This window comes from Pseudonaja textilis, chromosome 1, assembly GCF_049901715.1.
Source record: "Pseudonaja textilis isolate UNSWEBS1 chromosome 1, rPseTex1.2, whole genome shotgun sequence".
Taxonomy (NCBI): domain Eukaryota; kingdom Metazoa; phylum Chordata; class Lepidosauria; order Squamata; family Elapidae; genus Pseudonaja; species Pseudonaja textilis.
The window spans coordinates 249,629,648-249,652,997 of NC_141990.1; the positions used below are offsets into that span (position 1 = coordinate 249,629,648).

General features: G+C 34.2%; 1 protein-coding gene across 3 annotated transcripts in view; it reads right to left on the bottom strand.

Moving 5' to 3' along the window:
• The window catches only part of LUZP2 (leucine zipper protein 2), a 418,915-nt gene that overhangs the window by 96,661 nt on the left and 298,904 nt on the right, over window positions 1-23,350 (bottom strand). For 2 of the 3 annotated variants that reach the window (XM_087921245.1, XM_026706368.2), the window contains exons 6-7: window positions 20,993-21,055; window positions 12,786-12,848 (exon numbers count right to left, since the gene is read on the bottom strand). In XM_087921245.1, the coding sequence (XP_087777371.1) occupies window positions 12,786-12,848; window positions 20,993-21,055 (126 nt within the window). The remainder of the gene's footprint in view (window positions 1-12,785; window positions 12,849-20,992; window positions 21,056-23,350) is intronic. The other variant, XM_087921244.1, reaches the window with a different exon arrangement.

Consider the following 23,350-nt stretch of genomic DNA (forward strand, 5'->3'; position numbering starts at 1 on the left):
ATTAATTTGTTCCTCAAGGCAAGATCTGAAACAATAGTCTTTTAAAAGCATTAAGACACAGATGGTAAATGCATTGTACACATCTGTTTGATATGTTGAGGTTAGCACCCCATTCTCAAAGTACCTGAAGTGAATGCACTTGTGTGATAGCTAAGTCATCACTCAATATACTAAAAATTAACTGTTCTCTCTGACAAAGCACAGAACTGTGATCGGTCTTCTCAAATATATCAAAATATTTGATTTCACACAACTTTATATAAGAATTATTTCATATATACATACTCCTATTGCATTCTATTTTTACCTTGGATTCCTTGGATAGATATTTTTTTAAAAATCTTAAACACACAGCTCCTATTGTCATAAGCGAGTTTAGGTATTTTTTATAATTCAGGTTATTCTTGACTGACAATCATAGTTGGAACCAGAATTGCTTTTAAGTCAAGTTGGAACTGATTTTATGACAATTTTTATGGCAGTTGAGAAACTAGCTTCCCCAATGAGCTCCTTTTTTGCTGGATATCAGCAAAACAGGTGGAAAATTATGGTCATGTGATCCCAGGATGCTGCAACTGATGTAAATACAAGATGATTGCCAGATGCCTGAACTGTAATTATATAACTGCTAAGGTGATGCAATGCCCAAAATTGTTGTAACTTTGAATTGTCATTAAATGAATGGTCATAAGTCAAATACCAGCTGAATTATTTTTAGGAGATAAAGAAAAGAGAACAATTTGGTTAAACTCAGATTCTTCTCTTGTTTCTTTGAAATCTTGAAATTTCTCCTCAGATTTTTCACCCAGCAAATGTAAGTTTTATAGAATTTATACACTTTTCTGTGTATATTTTCCTTTTCCTTTGATGATTTCAAATTATCATAGATGATTCAATAAAATATCAGCCTTTTCCCTTAACTAGATAAATATTATGGGTTGTGCAAGCCAGGTTATACTGTTTTTATAAAGTTGTTTTGTAATTTGGATTCTGCATTTCTCTATTAAGGAAAGGTTATGAACTACTGAAAATCTTTGGAAAGGTTATGAACCAGTCCAGAACTGCCCAAAGAAAAGGTCACTCAAAATCAAAATAATGCCACAAATTAAATTATTTATGGGTTTCTTGATCCTCAAGAACCCTCAGCATTTTCATTTAGAATGTACCTTGATTCTTATTTTGTGCTCCTAAGCAGGACCTAAATAAATCTTGGCTTCTCTCAGCTTTGTTACTATTTTTGTTGCTTATGATTTAAGGGAAGAGCTATGAGTTGTAATTAATCAGGCTACATTAAGCCTTTCAGGAGCTATTTCCAAAGCATTATATCAAGGTTTGATAATTCCCAGAAATTTCCTTTATGTTTTGGGTTTAGCAACATAGACTTTCTTAAAGCAAAGATTCTACCCAGTCCCAACTTTTGATTGTAAGATGATGAGACAGATTCCTATCATACTTTTAAAATTGTCATCACACCTGACACATAAGAGCAGTAGTTCCCTTTAATTATTTTCACTGTGAGCTTTCATTCACTCAGTTTCATTCAGTTTACCTGTTGCACAAAATGTATTATTAAGTTGATAGATGAAGTGGAAACTGAGGAGATCATATACGCAGGGGTGGGATTCAATTTTTTTAACAACCGGTTTTGTGGGCGTGGCTTGGTGGTAATGTGACTGGCTGGGTGTGGCCAACTCAACATCACTCACATCGAGGCATGCATCTCCTCACTAGGCCTCTCATGACTGTGGGGATGCTGCAATAGTCATAAGTGTGAAAAATGGTCATAAGCCACTTACTTCAGTGCCATTGTAACTTTGAATGGTCACTCCACACAAGCAAAGTATCAGCAAAGGAAGGGGAAAAAAAAACTCCAGAGACATTCCTGAGATAGGAAGTCTAGTCCTGCCAAGAATGTAATTAGGGTTAATGGAGAGGCAGAATGTTTCCTTCCTGCCTTTCTTACAGGATTAGGCCAGTAATTTCTTCTAACAACCGGTTCTCCAAACTGCTTAGAATGTTAACAACTGGTTCTAGCAAATAGGTAGAATCCCACCCCTACATATACATATGAACACACACCATTTTATATCATGAAACAACACTTACTTTGATGAAAAGAAAATAGAGATGGCATTCTTATCTATGGGCCAACTCAGATTTAATGAAGTTTTTTTAATTAGTCCATCAAATCCATTCTTGTTCCTTTGTAAATTACTTGCCCAACATTATGTATGTATAGAATAACAAATCTCATGACAACTTCAAACATATTACTATAATCAAATTATTTATACTCTATTTTGACCTATTGATCAATAATAATTGTCTCTTCTGAACAGACCTGAAGAATAAAGGAGCTGTGCCTTCCTTTGACCATGTAATCTAGATTATCAGTAGCAACTTTTCACAGAAGTGGGTAAGTGAACATTCTGCCTTCAAACAATTAACTGATAGTCACTGTAGCATATCAATTTTGGGGCTTAGGAACTATATTAAAAGTGTAAACTGTATTTTACCATGTTTTATCTCAAGCTTCAAGAATCCCTTTGATTTCCTTTTATTACTTTGAAGAAATGAACATTTCAGTTCCACCTTGAGGGAAATAAAAATCCATTTTTGTGCTGATGATTTCAAGGTTCAACTTGTAAAATTCTAAGGCAAGATATTATTTTTTTCTAGATAAATCATTCTTGATGAAAAAGAGAAAGTTTGCAAAAGAGATGCACTGCTAAGGACATAGTCTGCAAAAGCAGCTGCCATTTCAGAAGTCTTCACAGCATATCCATATTCATTCTGAATTAAATAGATTTCAGTATTTACTCTGGCAAACAATATGCTAACAGTTTTTTGGCAATAAAAATATAATATGCTTTAGATCCTTGTCTCCATGCTTACATCTCTTGTTATTAAGATAACATATTGGATGTACCCAGGAGTTTCTATATCTCTTTCTCATCTTCAACAAACTCACCACTATGAAATTTCTATCACTAGGGGAAAATATCCACTTCCTCTTCTTTACATCCAAACACCCTATAAATTTTTAAAATAGTGTTAGTGCAGTGAATTGACAATAACCTCATTTCACTTGCTATGTTTTGTTCACAGATTTCACCCCACTCCCTGTGTATTTGTATTTGGAGTGAGATAAATAATTCTATATTATGTCTTCTTAAGCATATATCTGACCTTACCTCTTGGCCAAAAAGTCACCAGTAATAATGACATAATTGTAATATGTAACTAGCGGTAATGATAATAGGCTTATATTATGTAAATAGCAATGATGATGATAGATTTGTATTATCTAAATAGCATTATCCACATATGTCATACTTTTAAAAAAGCAACTAAGTCTGTGCCCTAAAAATGCTACACTTTAAAATTTAATGACAATATAGATAATAGAAGATGAAGAGAAAGATGTTCGTAATAAGGATAGGAGATTATGTTATTTTTTTTAAAACATAAGACATTTTTTCCTAACTTGACTGTATTTTGAATGGCACTTCAGCAAGTAGCATTGAATCAAATCTTGAATTTAGTCCTTTTTAATTTAATTACTGATAAAGGGAAAGAGAAAGCTCAGCGGAGTAAAATAACATTTCATTTTGGAACCATTTTAATAAATGAATATGTGTTTTTTTTTAAAAAATGAATAAATGAAGGATGAACTTGATCCAACAGTCACAAATACCAACATGCTAAAACAGAAACAAAATTATCTGGAAAACTGTTTGATTTAGCATATAAGCTAAATATAAAAACATAAGGTTGTTGTAGGGAAAATAGGAAGAGGAAGGTGTGTTAGGATATGTTCGCTACTGTGAGTTATTTATACAGATGATAAAGGCAGGATATTAAATACTTTATAAATAAACAAATGATAAACATATAATATTATGGTAAGCAAGGATGCTTTTCCATCAACAAATGGTGAACTGGATTATGAGGGTCTCTGGGAATCAATTTATGATGGAATTTTAGTAAGGTTGGTAATTTTAGTTGAGAATTGTAAGTTTTAGATCTTTTGATTAAGTTCTTTTGATTAAGTTTTAGATCTTTTGATTAATTTTCCTGCTTTGGAATATAATGGGATGATTATAACACAGTAAACACATAAATTGATGGGGGCTATGGTTATTGTTTTTTTTTTTAAAAAAAAACAAATTTTATTAACTTTACAGAACACACAGACAATCAAGGCATAATAACATAAAAGATCTTTCTGGAAAAACCAGTAGGACATACAAAATATTTCCAAATTGTAATATGTATATTTACATTATCTGCTCAACTTCATATCTTATCCCAATTTCTCCTTTTCATTCTATTATCCAGATTATATTTCTTACTAATTAAATTTTTTGCCTTTCAAAAAACAATACACAAACATACAAGACATAAAACATAAAACATCTTTTCTGAAAGCTGCTTGATCCCGGATTAAAACTCTTCGCACAGACACAAATTCAAAAATCATATTTACTTTATATATCATTCCATATCTTATTACCATTTTCAATTTTCTATATAGCTTCTTCCCTCTTTTATCTTTCTTAGTTTTATTTTATTTATCTTATCTCAATACAATTCATAATACTTATCATTCTTTGTCTGTTCTTTTCCAGTTATCCATCCATCTTTTCTCTTTAAATATACTTCTCCTGTACACTGATTGGAGTAACGACTTTGACTCTTTCCCCTAGCTTAATAATGCTTAATATAACACTTACTTATTGGGATTCTGATTAGTACATTCTAAAATTACACAATAAATTTTATAAAAAAACCAAGTACACTACAATTACAAAATAAAAGCATATAAACCACCATCGATACCATTAAAAAGCTAATCATATATATTGATACACATTTTACTCTAAATACACATACAAAAACACACTCTTATGTACCTTCCAGAATCCCTTTTTCAATTAAATTTACCCATTGTCTCTAAATAGATTTTGTTTCTTTAAATCTTGCTTCCCACCATTAGGCTTCTCCTCCCCTCCTTTCTCTCTTGTTTATTTTTCTCCTTGCCTTTTTTACCCCATTGTCTCTCCTCCTCCCTTTTCTTCTTCTGCTTACCCCCTTTCTGTTGTTTTCTAACCTTGTATCCACTTTTCATCTCATTTTTCTCTTTTTGGATTGTTTTCTCAAACCTTAAAATCCCCTTTTTCTTTTCCTCTTCCTCCTCCTCCCCAAAGAAAACCCATTGTTCATCCAAGATGGCTTCTTCTTCTTCTTTATTCCAGTCATCCAGCTGCATAGTCAGTTTTTCATAAGTGCATACCGCCATTTCTAGAAATTGAAAAAGAGTGCCCAAAGTGTCTTTTCCATCTTGCTCTTCTTTTTTATATTTTTGATACTGAATTTTTAGTTCATCCAGAAGCAATGCCATCATGAAGAGAAAAACTTCTTCAAAAACAACCACCCAAGTGTTTTTAATCAAGAATAATTCCAAAAAATTCCAAAGTCACTAAAAGATCCAAATAAACTATTTCTTTTAATACTTTTTTTTTCCCTTCTTCTATTTCTCTTTCTGGGATTACTGATTGATCAAAAAGTTCCCATTAAAGTATATCTTTCTTTAAAGTTCTAGGCAGTCTCCTCCTTTTTCAAGCTCTGCTCCAAAAATTTTTTTTCCTCTCCCCCCACTTACAACAGCAATTTCCCTTTAAACGCTCAGAAATACGGGTTTTCCAATTTCTAAAGTTGTTAAATCCAAAGTCCAAAAATCCTTTATCTCATAACTTTCAAATTGAATTACCTTCGGTAATTCAATTGAATTACCTTCAAATATATTTTCCAAGTCTCTGTCTGCTATTTCTATGGGGTGGGAGAGTGAATAAAAAAAAAAAGTTTTCCCTTGACAGCTTTCTCCACCACTTTGCTCTTCTTAGGGATACAATGTATCTTTCAGGCAATTCAAGCAATTCCGTTTCCAGGGTTTTAAAGGTTGTGATTTTCCAGGCTCAGCCAACACTTTCACTTCTGGTTCTTCTTTCTCCTTCTTCCTCCAGCACAATCTTTTCCAGCTGCCGGCTTCTTTGTTGCCACATTGCTGACCGCCATTGCTGACCGCCGCTCCACCACCTTGAGAAAAGGAGGTTAAGCTGGGTGAGGAGGGGATCTGCGACACCCCCTAACCCCTTCCCAGATCCTCCCTATCTTCGGCTGCCTCTACAGGGCAGCCTTATCCTCCAGACCCATCAGGATCGGAGGCACCAAGATAGCTAGCGCAACAGGGATCGCGCACAGTCGTGAATCCCCGCCACCGCCGAAGCCTGGCAAACCGGAAGGGGGGGGGCTATGGTTATTGTTGTCGTTAGTCACAAAGTCGTGTCCAACTTATTGTGACTCCATAGACAATGTTCCTCCAGGCCTTCCTGTCTTTCCCCCGGAGTCCATCTAATCTCATGCCGACTGCTTCAGTGACTCCATCCAGCCACCTTATTCTCTGTCGTCCTTTCATTTTGCCCTCAAAACGTTCCCAGCATTAGGCTCTTCTCCAGTGAGTCCTTCCTTCTTATGAGGTGGCCAAAGTATTTGAGTTTCATCTTCAAGATCTGGTTTTCTAAAGAGCAGTCCAGGTTGATCTCTAAGACTGACCAGTTTGATCACCTTGCAGTCCAAGGGACTAGCACCATAATTCAAAGGCCCCAATTCTTTGGCACTTTCTTATGGTCCAACTTTCAGAGGCATACATTGCAATAGGGGAAACCTTGACTATACACACTTTGGTTGGCAGGATGATGTCTCTGCTTTTTAATATGTTATCTGAAGAAATTTCTCATAAATTAGATTCTCGTTTTGATTATATTACTATTACTATAAATGTTGAGTCATTAGAAATGAGGTATATAAATGATTGCATAAATAAATATTTCTTCTCTTCCTTTCACAAGAAAAAAGATAGATGTTTGAAACCTTCCACTTTCCCCATACCATAATTGTGGAACTCTTCCTCCCTGTGAAAATAAGGGAAGCAAACAGAGCAGGTGGGATAGATTTGTGAAGGCAGATCTTCTTTGAGTTGAATTTGATTCTCGGGAACACATCCATGTACTTTTCTTGGCACAGTCTGAATGTAGCTTGCTGTTACCTTCTGCTGGATTTTTTTAATTTCCCAATCTACACTGTCATTTCCTGATCTCATATCTCTTGTACTAGTAGGCAAGTTAGTAGTAGCCAGGTCCAACTCATTTCACTTCTGAGCCTTAACATAGCCAAACAGAAGCTGATGGCTATGTTTTCTAAAACTTGCAAAATACTCCTAATTTTAGTTGAGAATTGTAAGCTTAATCTAGAGTAAATAAAAAAGAGTGTTACATAATGAATGCAATGAATGGATTTGACTCTTTGTTAGCCAGAAACTCAAACATATCAAATAATGCAAGAAAAATCATGTCTGGTTTAGTTCAATTTGTCCCAAGTTGATAATTGTAAAATGGGACTACAGTGAAGATTAATGTTTTTTATTAAGTAATATTGGGTACTAGAATGTAAATCTTTAGGAATATCAGGGTGTCTTTTTCCTGATCCCAAATCAGGATTTTTTTATTTATTATTTTATTGATTATTAAACAAATTATAATTTGATATTAAATTTTGAAAGCCTCACAGATAAAATACTCCTGACTGACACAAAAAAGTGCTTGGGGGTCCATAATTCATCGCTTCATTTGATCCTGGTTACCTGAACAAATATTGTCAGTGATACATTTTAGTTTGATATTTTAGATTAGGGAACTAAATTTGTAAGATTAATCTTACAAATTGCAATTCATTTTATTGCTTTTACAGGGCTGTTTTCAGATTCAATAATTTTTCCTTTTTCAGATATTTATTTATTATGTATTTCTTAATTATACTTCTATCCTCCTGCAATCCAAATTATTTGTTAATATTTTATATGGTAGACATTGTAGGTGGGGTTTACCTAAAATTACTTTATTACCATATTTTATATAGTATATAGTGGGGCTTATCTAAAGAGTCAAGGAGGGAGACAAACACCCCACCACACATCCTCCCTAGTAGCTAATAGTAAAATAAGCAGAAAACAGGAAATATCAAAAAGCCAACAGTTCAACCTTGAGGTATATATATATTCTCAATTATTGTTTATTCATGTGTGGCAGACTCTTATGAATCCATCTGGGGAATGACATATGCAAGGAATCTTTGCTAGCAGCAGCCTTTGCCAGGAGGGCATAAACTCTAGCCTGAATAAATTAAAGATGAACATAGTAAATGGTATGTCGTTCCAAAACCCTCGTTGCTCTTTGTGTTATCTATAGCTTCCAACCCTTTTGAACAAAAACAAATTCTTAGATTACCCTACTTCGACCTGCCATATTGTTAGAAGATAACCAATGTTTACATTTTTCAGTAAAATGTTCCTAAGTCCATAAAGCAAGTGCTCAGATTTTTAAAATGTAAAATAAGGAATTAATCATTTGAAGTATTTTTAATACTCCCTAAATGTAAGATGCAGAAACAAAAGAGGATTGGATATTTGGAAGGATAATAATGGGAATTGCTGCATGATGTTCTTTTAATTTGGCTCTGTCAATGTTTGCTTCATGTGATTCCCCCCCCCCCTTTTAATTTCAACATAAATTAATTAAACTAAGAGGCATTCTTTGCATAATTAGTTCTGAGTTAAACCATGAGCACTGAACATTGTGTTTCATGCTACTAATTTTATTTAGAGGAAACCTATGACATACACAATATCATCCATACAATCTTCACTGTATGAAAAAAAAATGTTTTAAACCTTAAAGATGTTGCAATTTTGCATCACTATGACATCATCTTGAAGATCAAGGGTCTTCAAACTTGGCAAGTTGAAGACTTGTGGACTTCAACTCTCAGAATTCCTGAGCTAACATGGCTGGAGGAGGAATTCTGCGAGTTGAAACCCACAAGTCTTAAAGCTATCAAGTTTGAAGACCCCTGTTGAAGATGATCACAAGTGCAGAGAAGTATATTTCTTGCTTAATTTAAGTAATTATCTTTATCATATACTGTACTCAAATCTATCCCATTCAGCAGATTTTTTGGGAGGCTAGATGGATGTTGTGGGAAAAGGAGAAAGTGGTCTGTAGCAACTCAGTTGAATTACCACAAATCCTATGGAATGGATCCAGACAGGGCTAACTGGAAGTTGAATTGGCAAATCAGAATTTGCATTCTGGTTAAAAGATAATATCTTGGGATCCAAACCATTTATTATCTATGCAAGAAGAAGAGAAAGAAGTAACAAATTGGTGCATTAAATAAAAGTAAATGTTTTGAACCAGATCAGCTGCATCAGCATTTTGTTAAAATGTTCTTCAACTGAAACATTCTTGGAGAACCAGATTTTCTAATTTTGTACTTGCTCCATTTTCATTTAAAAGCCAATTCATTTTTCTTTTTATATTTGATTAATATTACATGGAATGCAATTTTCATTCATTATGTATCTGCTGGTAGTTTTTAATGTAAAATATCACATATAATATTTGATCATATAATGTATTTTTAAATGCTATACTCTGGGCTATTTCACTCAGGCTCTGATTCTTAGACTGATTCAATCTGTTTGTTTTTTAATTCCTGTTATACCATAAAGGCAAATATAGTCTTCGGGTACTCAAGGTCCTGTTTGGTTCCTCAATGACTAATCTACACTGTACTAGGGGAAAGTGGAATATACGGTCCCCCACCCCAAGTTCAAAGCAGTTATCAAAGGAGTGGAAAGCTCTTAGTCTTTACGCTTCTGTATAGAAAATATGTTTGTGTGGTGGTAGGGACTTTGTACCAGTTCAACTATTGGACAAATGACTTCAGAGAGATATATCCATCTGCTAAGATTTGGAGCTTGAAGTTTTCAAATAAATGAGTACTGTGCCTTTCAGTCTCATACATGCCTTTTCAGAATGAACTGTTAGTGCTGTACTGTTTCATTGTTATGCAAATAATGCTTTATTACATTTTCCTTATTTTTTCATTCCTTAACCAAGTATAATAATTGATTTATCAACTCCCTCTCTGCATTCCATGACTTTTCTGGTTTAGTAGAAGCATAAAGAGAGGAAAATAGGGCTAATTTTATTTATTTATCCTTTGTTTGCTGTAAATGCTAATTACACAGAGCTATGGGGAGTCCAACACTTTTCCAGACACTTTCTTCAGTGGATACAAAGATACACAATACAAAGGTCTTGGAAAAGAGAGTATTACACTCTTAATTCTTTAGATTTCAGCCATAGTATTTAAGAATTTTTCCAATGGAACTTAATAGGTACTATAAATTGATTGGTAACAAAAAAACCTTTTGCTTTTTTAAAATAAACATGTTTTATCATGATCATTTACAATAAACATTTATGGTATATTTATTTTATTTGGTTTGTCAATTGCTTGCAAGATAAAAGGTATAAGTAAAAACATAGTTATGAATACATGGATACATATAAGAAAAATAAAAGAAAAATAGGACAGGGATGGTAGGCATGTTGGTGCGCTTATGCCCACCATATTGTTACAAGATTTTAGTTATCTGCTAAAATTAGTTGCACACAGCACCAAGCAAATGGACATCAAGATGAAAGAAGCCAGGCTACAATTCTGACAAGTATCTGACAAAGATTTAAGATATCTGCTGGCTACATTTTTTAAACCAGTAGTACATCCAACCACAACTGATACAATAAATCTTGTATTACAACTTTTTAAAGCTATCTTGTGAAACACATATGCAAGTTATACATAGAGCTATTAGTCCCTTAATTGCTCTGTGGTGGTACTGGTGGTGTTGGTTTTGACAGCACTTAGAATAGAAAAAAAAAACCCTTCCCTTCTCTGCATTAGATATTCCACTAAGGATCATTCCCCTCCTCCTTCTTTATAAGCTTTTAAGTTGTAAAAATAAATAGGAAGGCATTTCCATCTCCTGAATATTAACAGTAGTGCATATTACTGATTTTGTATCCAGGAACAAAATCACCGGATCTTTAATAGATACAACAGAAAACTTAAGGGAGTAGCATCATTGCACATTATTCTAGTTATGCATCTGTATCTTCCTGCAACCAAATATTTAGAAAACATTCATATCATTTACCAAGGGGAATACTAAAAATGGGTTGAGTGTATCAAGATTGAGTCCATCTCTAAGAGCCTTTATCCCCACTGAATGCCAAATGTAAATGCAAAGGACCCTTTTAGACTAATTCTGTTCCCTGATGAAAACTGAATCCTATCTTATACACACACAAACTCGCACATCACAGACATTTGGATTCTAGAATATTGCAAGTTCAAAAGCCTCAAGCACGGAACATTGACAGTGGTTTGTTTCAAATATTTTTACCATCTTTTCTGTGCTTGGCATGGCTTGGCAGGAGTGCTTTGTGTGTGCACAAGCACTTTGTGCACATGCACACATCAAACACACACTTTTCACAGGCACAGAGGTGTTTTGAGTCGCCTTCTCCAATTCTGCACTCTCCCTGATGCTTCAGTAGCTGCCATGTTGCAATTGCTGTGCCACGCAAAGCAGCTGTGCTTCAAAAGCAGGACATAAAGGTTAGTACAGGAGCTGGGGCAGGTGAGTGGGCCCAACACAGAGCATCGGAGAGAACTTGGTTTGGTCTCTGCTACTCATAGCTGATTGGCAGAACTGGGCAGAACCGGTAGAATACCAACAGTGAACATTTAATCTGCAGGCCCTCCAGCACTCCTGACAGTTATTGGGGTTCTTTTCTTTGCCCAAAATAATTCCTTAAAATAAATGCATTATTTTAGTTAATGAACTTTAGAGAGGTTGGAGGACAAGTGGAATTAGAATGTATAATACTTGCATGATCCTTATTTCTTGACCCTTATCTGGTATTCCAATTTAAAAAAACAAACCAAAAGATGTATGTTCTGACTCCAGTTTTAAAATAAAGATACTGGTTAAATGTTTGTACACATTTTCTCTTCCATGAGAAAAAAAATGCAAAAAATTTCAGTCTATTAATTTTAACAAGCACACTAAACTTTTCCCCCATCACATACAGTAGTTATCAGTGGACTGCCTTCACAAAAGAAAATCCATTTTCAGAGTGCTTTAAGATATGTATTCTGGGCTGAGAGTAATGGTTGGAAGCAAAAAAAAAAAAAAGTCATATTTGTCCTATGTCAAGTTTCAATTATTGTACAAGACAATCTGTTTTGTAGAACTTCATGTTATAATATTTGACAATAGTGTAATAGTTTTTACATTTATACCACAACAATCAGCAGTTTTAGTAGTAAATAAAAATCTAAAAGCATTATGATATAAAGTAAAACATCCATGTTGCAAAGATTTAATCAAAATTATATATAGAAGCAATCTAAAAATTAGACAGGAGGAAAAAAAATTTACGAGATGGTACAACCTTAACTAAATAACATAAAAAATGTTAAAATGTTCATCCTTGAAGAAATCTTGAGATATTTACATATGAAATAAACAGCCTTTTCAAAGTTTTAGAATTGTTTGATTTTTCTTGAGAAACTTTGCCTTTTGAGAGCATTTTCTCCATTTAAAAAAGCAGAAATTCTTGAATATTTGGATAATATACCATGGAAATCAAATTTACCTTTCATTTCTTTCCCCCCAATCCCTTTGAATATGTATGTTGATATTTTTGTGATTTTCTTCTATTGGTTAGAGGAATAAAACCATTTGGTCAGTTTATATTAATGTTGTACTGTCTTTAAGCAAATATCATTGCCAGTTCAAGTGAGAAACTCACCTTAAATATCAAATCTTTTTTTCCATAGCGAAGCTCCTTCAGTTGGGCTTGAATCTTTTTTGACTGTAAGCAGAGGATAATTATATTAATCTTTTAAGTAATGTAATATTGATTCATTTACAGAGTTTTAAATACAAAGTTCAGGCAATAGAAAAATGGATTATGAGATATTGCAGAGTGGAGGGAACTGCTGAATTATTACATTTCTGGGATACACAGAGAGAGGGGGGGGGTGAGAGAGGGAGAGGGAGGGGGGGGGAGAGAGAACACATAAAGTTCAGGACAGAAAATAATCCCAATATCCCATGGATATAATAGATGACTAGAAACAAATACTTGGGTTAGAACATAAGTCATACATGGGAAGGGAAGCTCATTTAAAGAAGCTCTCCCTTTCTCTGCTGTGCCCTTCATCTCTTGGAGGTAGCTAGAAGGATCTTCTGCAGGGGACTAGTAGCTGTTTTCACTAGGATAAGATTTGGGAAGAAGCACAGAAACTAATTTAGTCCAGACCATAGGAAGAGCTCCCTCATTTGGTTGAGTTAGGCTACCACATTTTAAAACAGTTAAGTAATGCATATGGCTATCTCTAGAGAGCAGCCAGATATCATTAAATCAAAGTCAAAAGAACCAAAATGTGCTAATGTTGCTGAGTGAGGAAGAAGTGCTCAGCACCAATCAATTATCATATCAAAAATAAAAAATGTTTTCCCCCATCCCCAATTTTGGAACAAAACTCCATACTTAATTAAATAAAACTAAACTCAAAATTATTCACTTTTACTAGTGGACAAAGTCTTGAAGCAATACTACAAAAAAGTGCTTAGAAATATTTTACTGTCTTTACTTCTTTGTTACCTACATTTAATAGCTAATAAATGAGGCAATGGGATATCAAGTACCAATGAAGGAAGTCTCTTTATAGATCAAGCCTCATTAATGAAATAATTTAAATACAACAGAATTCAACCAGGTTTATAAAGTGCCCTTGTTAACCCTATCTTAGTTTAATGACCGTAAATTAGTTTTATGAACATTACTATTCACTGGACTTGGAACCGCATTAACTTTTTTTTTTTTTGCTTCCTGCCCTCCCTTTCTTATTTATCCAAATTATCCAAATCCAGGCAACTTCCCAGTCCTTTATCATGTGTTCCTGTTATATGAATTTTTTCAAAATTGGATGGCCAATCTAAAATCCCAGACTTTGACTAAATAATAAGTTAAAAAACAAAATAATAAAGATGGAAGTATTCAAATCATTCTTAAGCAGATACAAGTAGTGTTTAAAGCCTTTTCAACACACTATTTTCCAAGCAGATATTGATCGATAATTATAGCAAGCCAAGTTGGTGCAGTGATTGGAGGTGGTGGATAATCAAGAATTCTAATACTACTTTAAGTACAAAACCAGTTCTCAGCCCTACGAAGGAGGCAGTTGTAAACTATTACTACTATTATTGCCAAAAGAGTGTATGGATGTGTTCATGTAGTTGCCAGGAAGCAAAACTGAATTGAAGGAACAAAAAGAGGGGGAGAGAAAAATATGAAGCCCCCCTTGCAAATGATAGTTCCAAATGGATTGGAAAAAGAAACAGATGATACTTCTGGCAAGGATTTATTGCTTGTATGTTTCTGTCACTGCATATCACCCCAATTAGTCTGTAATGTAGGATAATGCCAACAATTCACAAGAAGCATCCAAAATATCTTTTGAATTCTTAATTCATGTAAACAGCCACATATGACCACATGAAGGCTATCAGCCCTATAAGATATTTAATCAAAACTAGTTGCTGCCATAAGGTTTTAGCAACATGTAACTTGTCATTCCAAACGTGTTTATAATTTGTTTTGCCTAATATTCTATCTATCTATCTATCTATCTATCTATCTATCTATCTATCTATCTATCTATCTATCTATCTATCTATCTCTAATCGCACTGCACCAGCTCTTTTACAAACTATGTGCTATCACCAAAATCTGTTTCTTCTTCAGTATCCTGTATACATAATCATTTCTGGCTAGATGATATTTTTTACCATTTCTGTTGATAGGTCAACATTTGAAGTACTTTAACTAAAAATTCAGCATAATGTCACTACTTTCACGTTACCCAAGCTGTTTGAAATATATAGCTCATAAAGTACTTTTTATCATTAGATTCCAAATGCATCTGTTGTACCAAGTTCCTGCTGTGCAGGAGAAATCTACTGCTGATTCTGTTATCTCAAGAAAACTCAGCCAGGCATAGGGGTGGGATTCTACCAGTTCGCACCTAATTCACTAGAATCAGTTGTTAACATTCTAAGCAGTTCAGAGAACCGGTTGTTAGAAGAAATTACTGGCCTAATCCTGTAAGGAAGGCAGGAAGGAAACATTCTGGTGTTGCTTACAGAAACTGCCTCTCTGTTAACCCTTATTACATTCTTGGCAGGACTAGAATTCCTGTCTCAGGAACTTCTCTGGAGTTTTTTTCCCCTCCTTTGCTGGTACTTTGCTTGTGTGGAGTGACCATTTAAAGTTACAGTGGCACTGAAAAAAGTTACTTATGACCATTTTTCATACTTACGACTTGCAGCATCCCCACAGTCATGAGAGGCCAGGCGAGGAAATGCGTGCCTCGATGTGAGTGACATTGAGTTGGCCACGCCCAGCCAATAACATGACCACCAAGCCATGTCCACCCAGTCATATGACCATCAAACCACACCTACCAACTAAGCCACGTCCACAGAACCGGTTGTTAAAAAATTTGAATCTCACCCCTGGCCAGGCAGGTTTATTTTTAAACACATCTATTATAAAATATATTTTCGCTTGGAAAGATGATCAGTGAGCAATTCCAGGTAATTGTCACTTCAGACCTCCAAAATAAAACTACAATTTACTCAAGTGAATATTCAGAAGCACAATTTTATTACTTTAGTTTGCAAAAAGGCAAATCCCCTTACCCCATTTAAATTAAACTATTGTGTTAGCTTATTCAGAGTTATGTTGCAATATGTATGTATATGTGTACATGAACACATACAGTATATTCCAAAACATTTAACACAGGGGTGGGATCCGACAAGGTTAACTACTGGTTCGGTGATTTACGAGGTTCAGTGATTTATGATGTGCTTCCCTGCATGCTGCGGGCGCACCTGCAAATCATCATTAGCCTGGTGCCTGGACAGATGAACAGCACTGCGTGCCGAAAAAGTACTTTTTTCCTGCTTTTTAAAATGTAGCTGTGCCTCGCATGGCAGCTGAAGTTGAAAATGCAGGAAGTAAAGGTCAGGTAAGAGCCCGGGCAGGTGGGTGGGCAAAAACATCAGCAGACATAGAACCGGTTCTATGTTCTTCAGAGCTACCGGTTCTACAGAGGTAGACAGAACCGGCAGAAGCCCACCTCTGATTTAACATAAAGGAATCTATTTTAAAAATAGTAAAGGGTGTTGCGCCCAAAAGTTAAAGAACATACAAAAGAAAAAAGAAACTGGTGGGCCAACAGGCTACAGGTCCCAAAATTTCTGACCTTGTTGGCCATATGTACAGGAGATTTGAGAAAAGATGAGTTAATGTATTCAGACAACAAAACAAAGGAGAGAAAGAAGAAGAAGGCAGTATAAAGATTTCATAATTTTGATTAGAAAAAACAATAATGTACTGCTAGTTGTGACATGCTGATATGGATTACCTTGTTACCCTGTTTAGCAGAACTGGCCAGCAACTGATTTTGGAGGACAACAATAGACAACATCATCTATCTAATAATCCCTCAATCATTGTGAAAATGACCTTGGTGTATTTTTTCTTGTTCAATTTTTGATACACACTTCCCCATTTTATGATTCTTAAGCTTCTTGTCTGGTTTGGACAATAGACTTCAGTTTGTCGAAGTTCATTGGCTATTTCAGCTGGCCCTTCAACTGAGTTAATACTTACCTTGTCCCTTTTACCTTTCAGAGCTGCCTTTTATTCTAAAGGCTACAGAGTCTTGTAAATAGAAAGGTACTCATATGAAACATAGCCAATACCAATAGCTTCCTCCATTTCATTCTCTTCTTTTTTTTTGTTACTTATGAGCATCCTACTTTTCTCTGTGACTTTTTTTAAATGAAACTAAAAAATCTTGTGCTTCATTTTTCCAATCACTTGAGACAGAATCATTCACTCCTACCTCCCATCTCAGATGACTTGGGCTATTTGGGAGTTGGTGATGGAGATTGAAATAATGATGACTACAAGACCAACTAAATGAAATAATGATGACTACAAGACCAACTAACCCTAACTCCCCCCCAAAAATCTGTCTTGTGCCTGTATCTATGTGCATTTTTTTATCTTAACAGAATAACATAATAAAGAATAACAGAGTCTTCTATTACAATCCCCTGCTAAAGCAGCAAACCCTATACTATTCCAGACAAATGGCTGTCCAAACTCTTCCTAAAATCCTCCAGTGATGGCGCACTCACAACTATTGAAGGCAAGTTATTTACTGATTTAATTTTTCTTACTGTTAGTAAATTTCTTCTTAGTTCTAGGCTGGATAAGTTGATAAGTTTCCATTCTTTACTTCATATCTTGCCCTCAGGTGCTTTGGAGAAAAGGCTGTCCCACTCTTCTTTTTGACAGTCCCTCAAATATTGGAAGAATACTATTTTGTTACCTCTACTCCTTCTCTTTGCTAAATTAGACATATCCAGTTTCTGCAACCTTCTGCTTTAACCATCTTTGTTGCTCTTTTCTGCCCTTTTTCTATCACTTATTTTACTTTGTGTGTATGCAGGAACTTTCCTGGAGCAGGAAGGTAGGTAGGCACATCAGCAGAGGAATTATTCAATAGGATGACATGGTAGCCTATAATCTGGACTAAACACTTTGAAAGCCCTTAAGTGTCTCAATCCAGACATGATGTTCCTAAGCCATTTCAGAGTGGACCAGTTTGAGCATGACATAAAGTATTTTCAATGATGCAAATAAGCTCAATGATATAAAAAGCAATGGTGAATGCTTCTTGCTATCTATGTTTTTAGTAGAATGGCCAAATTCCACAAATGACTGAGTGAAAGTTTGTCCTTGATTTGGGGATGGTGGTATCTCTTCCCATTCCACAGAAAAATAAAGCAGTGGTGATTGAGTCATAACTCTGAAATGGGTAACAGATGAAAGTCCAGTGGAGAATAGTGAGTGCCTCAGGACAACATCTCCAAGGGATTGTAACCAGTCCTATCAGCATTTATTTACATAGTTATTTTACTATGTTTAATGGTTGTTCAGCTTTGGCAATCAGCTTTGGCAATTTAATTTGACCTTTTAGGAATGAAAAGTAGAAGCCCCCTACCCCCTAGAGAAAGATGTGCACATCATTTTTCAATAATTTGTTTTGAATTAGGTTGAAACAGCAGCTCTAAAAATATCCTCTCTTTTCTGGCAATTGTTATGGATGGATGGTAGTGGCAATAAATTTGGATTAAATTGTGTTTTTGTTCACAGAAAGCAATACTTTCCTTGCAGCATATGGATATTCCTTGTTATTGTTGTTTTGTCATTTTGTTTTGTTCTTATAGCTTTGTGTGTAGAAACAATGCAAGCACAACTGAATTCCTTAGGTGAACAGCTGTAGAGAAAGTTAAATTGAAGCTGAAGTAATACATTATGCTCAACATTACCTTTATTTATTACTGTGTTGCAAGGTTTATGAGTTTACCTGTTAGTCTGACAAAAAATTGCTTTAATTTTGGTATATGTTTAAATAGAAAGTCTTGTATTGGTTATTACCCGTCATTGCCTGTTATCTAATAAATCCATAGCAATTATTAGTATTGTCATATATAATAAGCAATTTCTTGCCTTTATAGCACGAAGTAGATGTTTCAAAGCACTTCCACAGAATCTTAAGATGTTGGAAAGCTTACTTGTAACTCTGTTTTTAAAAATAAATACCACCAAGAAAGCTGTACCTAAATAAAGCTCATTTGTGGCTACTGATATTTTCCTGTAGCACATATTACTATATTCTAGAGAATTGTTTCAATTGACAAGGTGATAAAGGTATCACATGGACCTTCATGAATTCTGCATATTCTATCTAGACCATGACTCAATTCACTTATAGAATCTTTTAATTCAGCAGAAGAAGCAGGCAAGCAAGATTAATTATTTCCTGAAGTTAAAAGTTTGAAATCCATTGACATAAATAAAAATATTATTTAGCTGATGATAAAGAACAGATATACATAAAGGTGTGTTTGGAGAATGCAACCCCCATAATGTGAACTAGTCCAGTAATTTGTGCAAATCTATTCCATCATAACATATTCCCTAGAGAATTCCTGAAGATAGAAGCATGTTCATTAACCATTTCCTCAGATCAGCAATCCTGAGACAATGCAAAGGCCAAAGTTAATTGCTAAAGGCAACTATTCAGTCAATCACAGTCAAAATAACCAAGAGTTGATTACACTAAGAACTCAAACCCATTGGTTATATGGGAGACACTGCAAGCAAGCATATGACATTGGATGAATATGTGAAAATATTTCAGGGTCACTCTATGATTATCTGGGATAGTAATCTGGAAATAGTTATTCTTCATTTTATTAGATATATTATAACAGGAGCATGCAAAAGCTATAGCAGTGGGACCAGGAATGGCTATTTGAAATGCATTTCTTCTACTATCCTTGAGCCAGAACAAAGCTTTCTGCCTAAACCATGGCATTGAATTATTTGAAATGTTGAAAGTATCTGTCCTCTTTTCTTTTAATAAGATATAGCATTATTTATGTGATCACACAGATCATGCCTATTCTGCATGGAAACAAAAATTTGCAACCCTTGAAAAATATAGCAATAGTTAGTTATAGTCTTCAAATTATATATTGTGCTTTTTATCTTTGTGAAAATACTATTTACCCATGTTTTTAAAAGGCTACATGTTTTTAGATAAAATTGCTGATCTCAGAAATGTATACCAGATCAGTGTCTGGGTTTAATTTTTTTAAACAATTTATTGTCAAAGCCAGGCAGAAATGGATGCCTAGAAGCATATAGATGAATGATAAACATATACATAAATAATTATGAACATGGGGGTGGAGGGAGGGAAGACAGCTAGCTCTATAACAAATGATCCACAATGTGTAGGCTGCCCACATGTGACTCCAAAGGGCAAGGTAGCAAACAAGGAAATACATTTTCATAATATTATGAAAAAGAAATAAGATGATTTTGATACTACTTAACACTATGAAAAATCTTATATAAACACTGAATCTGATGCAGAAACAATTTAGTACTGAACATTTTCTACCTTTCTTCATTTCAGTTCCATAACAAATTTGTAAAATTATTTGCTGATGCACAAATGATTTAGCATAACAGAGGTGCCTTATAACTACTACTACTACTACTACTACTACTACTACTCTACTTTAAATTAATAATATTAAAAACCTATGTTGCCATAATTAGTTCCTTACATTATTTAATTTGTGACCTGCAACAATAGATTTATTTTGTTATCAATGAAGGTCTTTCATCAAATTCCTATTTTCATCCTTTGCATTGATCTGAGGTGAGAGCTCAAAACTAATGGGAAAAATCCAGTGAATCCAAATGGGGTTAGTGTCTATTTCATAGCCAAATTGTGATAGAATAACTTCTTGAAATTCAATAAAGTACCATCACTTTTAGAACATCAGTTGTTCCTAAGTAATTAAAATTTGTATTCAATTCTTTATTCTGGATTCAGGAATATAGATGAAGAAGTGCTCCATTTTCAAAATATACTAACATACTCTATCTCCACTTCCACCCTATGCATGCCCCTAATGGGTTAAATAACACAATTAGATAAATATATAGCATATAGCATATTGTTTGGACCAGGCGAAATTATGGTTTACTGAGAAAAGGAGCCATTGTTTAGAAAAAGTAAAACATGCCCTGCTCAGATATTTATTTATTTTTGTTGCTAGTAGACTTTCAACTTGGTTGGCATCATTTTTTTCTTTAATCTCTCATTCTTGGAATGAATGTGAATTTTTGGAATATAAGTTGCATTGTTTCCTATCAAGCAGATCTTCTAGAATGCCTTGGAATTTCTCATAAAGTGTTCAGTATCAACAGGACAATTTGCTGAGGAAAAAAGTTTTATATAGCTGTTCTTACTAGAGTCGGAATAACACTTTTTTGTATTTTTTTCTTACCTCTTCTGCATGAATTCCACAAAGTTTATTCCCTGACAGGAGTTTATTTTTCAGGCTTTTGTTCTAAGAAAAGGAGAGAAATAGTTTGATATTAGTAATGTGAAATCATATTCAGTAACTAATAAGCATAATATGTGATATGTTATTTCAAGTTGGCTATGGGGAATATATCTACCTAATAACTTACCTGCATATCTGAAACCTAAATAGATAATGTCACAATAGCATTATACATTTAACATCACTTATGGTATAGAAGAACTTGCTCTTGTTTTTCACAAGTCTCAGGCAATAGTGGCTTCAGATTATCTTTTCTACCCTGAGAATCAAAGAAAGATGGGGTCTGGTTGAAAGACTTCCATGAAACATCAGGAAAATAGGCTATGTAGAGAAGTAAAAATAAACAAACAAACCTGAGAGAAGAGAGTGGCAAATAATTTATCTATTGTTCCCAAGAAAGCCACATAGATGTATCCACAGAGCCACCAGAAAGTCAGCTTGACTTGAAATCATTTTTTTTTACATTTCCCTAAGATATAATCATTTAAGGAATAAACTAGAATAGATTCTAGTTTGGAATTGATTCAATGTGGGATTAAAAAGGGATGGTAGTGGAATCCTATCCTATCTTTCACTGAGTGATTGAACAAAACCCTAACCTTCATTCAACTTTAATTCTTCAAAATAAAGGATGTTTTATTTTATTTTTTAAAGTCGTAAATCGATTGAAAAATATGCCACTGAACAATTTCTAAATTATTTTCATTATTTTTCACACACTGTATTGAGTAGTTACTAGTGCTCTACTCTATTACAGACACACAAAAGAATATGATCCATGTGCTAAAAACACAGTTGATGGGGTTATACCATTCAGCCCTTTTACACAAAACAACCCACATTCTGGCTAGGATACATTATCTATCCTTTCATGGGAGAACTCAGGAACTTTATGGAACTCCATATTTTCTTCATGAGATATTTCAGGTTTTGTTTTTACCTTATTTTATTTTTTAGATATATATCCTGCTTTTTCTCTGAAAATTCAAGATTGCCTAGGTTCCTTCCTCCAATTTTTCCCTCAGCAACAACCCTGTGTGTAAAACTTGAGCTGAGTGATAAAGATTAACTGAGACAAAGTTACCTAGTGAACTTCTATGCCCAGGAGTACAGTTGACTTGACTAGTTCTTCCTCATCTTAAACTAATGAGCAATCTCAGACTAATGAAAATTACTTGTGGAGAAGCTTTGGATCTCCTTACCTTCATAGGACTGTTTCATATAGCTCCTGAATGTAACTTCCAGTAAAGACTGGAATGCAATTGTTAAGTAAAGACTTAACTTCTGGGGACTATTTCAACATTTTCATGTCAATATCATTGGTGTGCAATAATCTTGGCATGGAGAATTCACATACAAAGATCCTTCCACATGGCTACTACCTTTCAAATTTGATAAGCACATAAGGTAACCAAAAAATCACTGCCACATGATGCAAAAGATCTGGCGGCTTTATCTTCAAGATATACTCTACTTGAAATCTTAATTATGTTTATTAGTATACAATGATATAGAGCAATGTAACAATGTTCCCCTATAAACAGGAATAGATACATTTTTAGTTCGTTGCATTTGAATCAAAACATCTATGGAAAATTTTCCAAATACTTGTAACAACAGTTATGCCAAACTCCTTAATTCTTTTCATACCTACATTTTCTATCCCAGTTATTATACAGAAATCCATTACCATCTATATTTAATTGCATGTAGATATTAAGAAGCCTTGTTTTTTCTTCTAAAGAAATCTAAAGTAGTTTCTAATAGTAGTTTCTCTTATATATTTTTAAATATCACACTATTCCATAGAGAGGACCTTACATAATGAATATTACATTTAAAAAAAAACTATTAACATTTATGACATTAATATGCTGAGCATATGTTACAAATGCAGGCTGTTCCTTTCAAATAAACTGACAGGCATACTACAAAAGTCCTTTCAGATTAAAATTCAGATTCCTCATTTATCCCTGTTCTGATTCAAATGTAGTAATAATGCAATACCCAGAAAGTGACATAATGATCCAACCCTTTCAAAAAGTTCAGTTTTAAATAGGGAAACTGGAAGGGGAAGTCATCAAGTTGTTTTTTTGACTCCAAATGGGATTAAACATTGGTTACTTTGAATATAAACAAGAATTTACATTCTTCTATGAGAAAAGGACATTTTTAGTTTGACATGCAAGTCACATACAAAAGAAGATTATGCACTTTGTAATATTGCCAGTGCTAATTAGCTAAACTCCCTTTTGGTATTCAGTACAGCACCTCTCTTAAAAATATGTGCCAATGTAC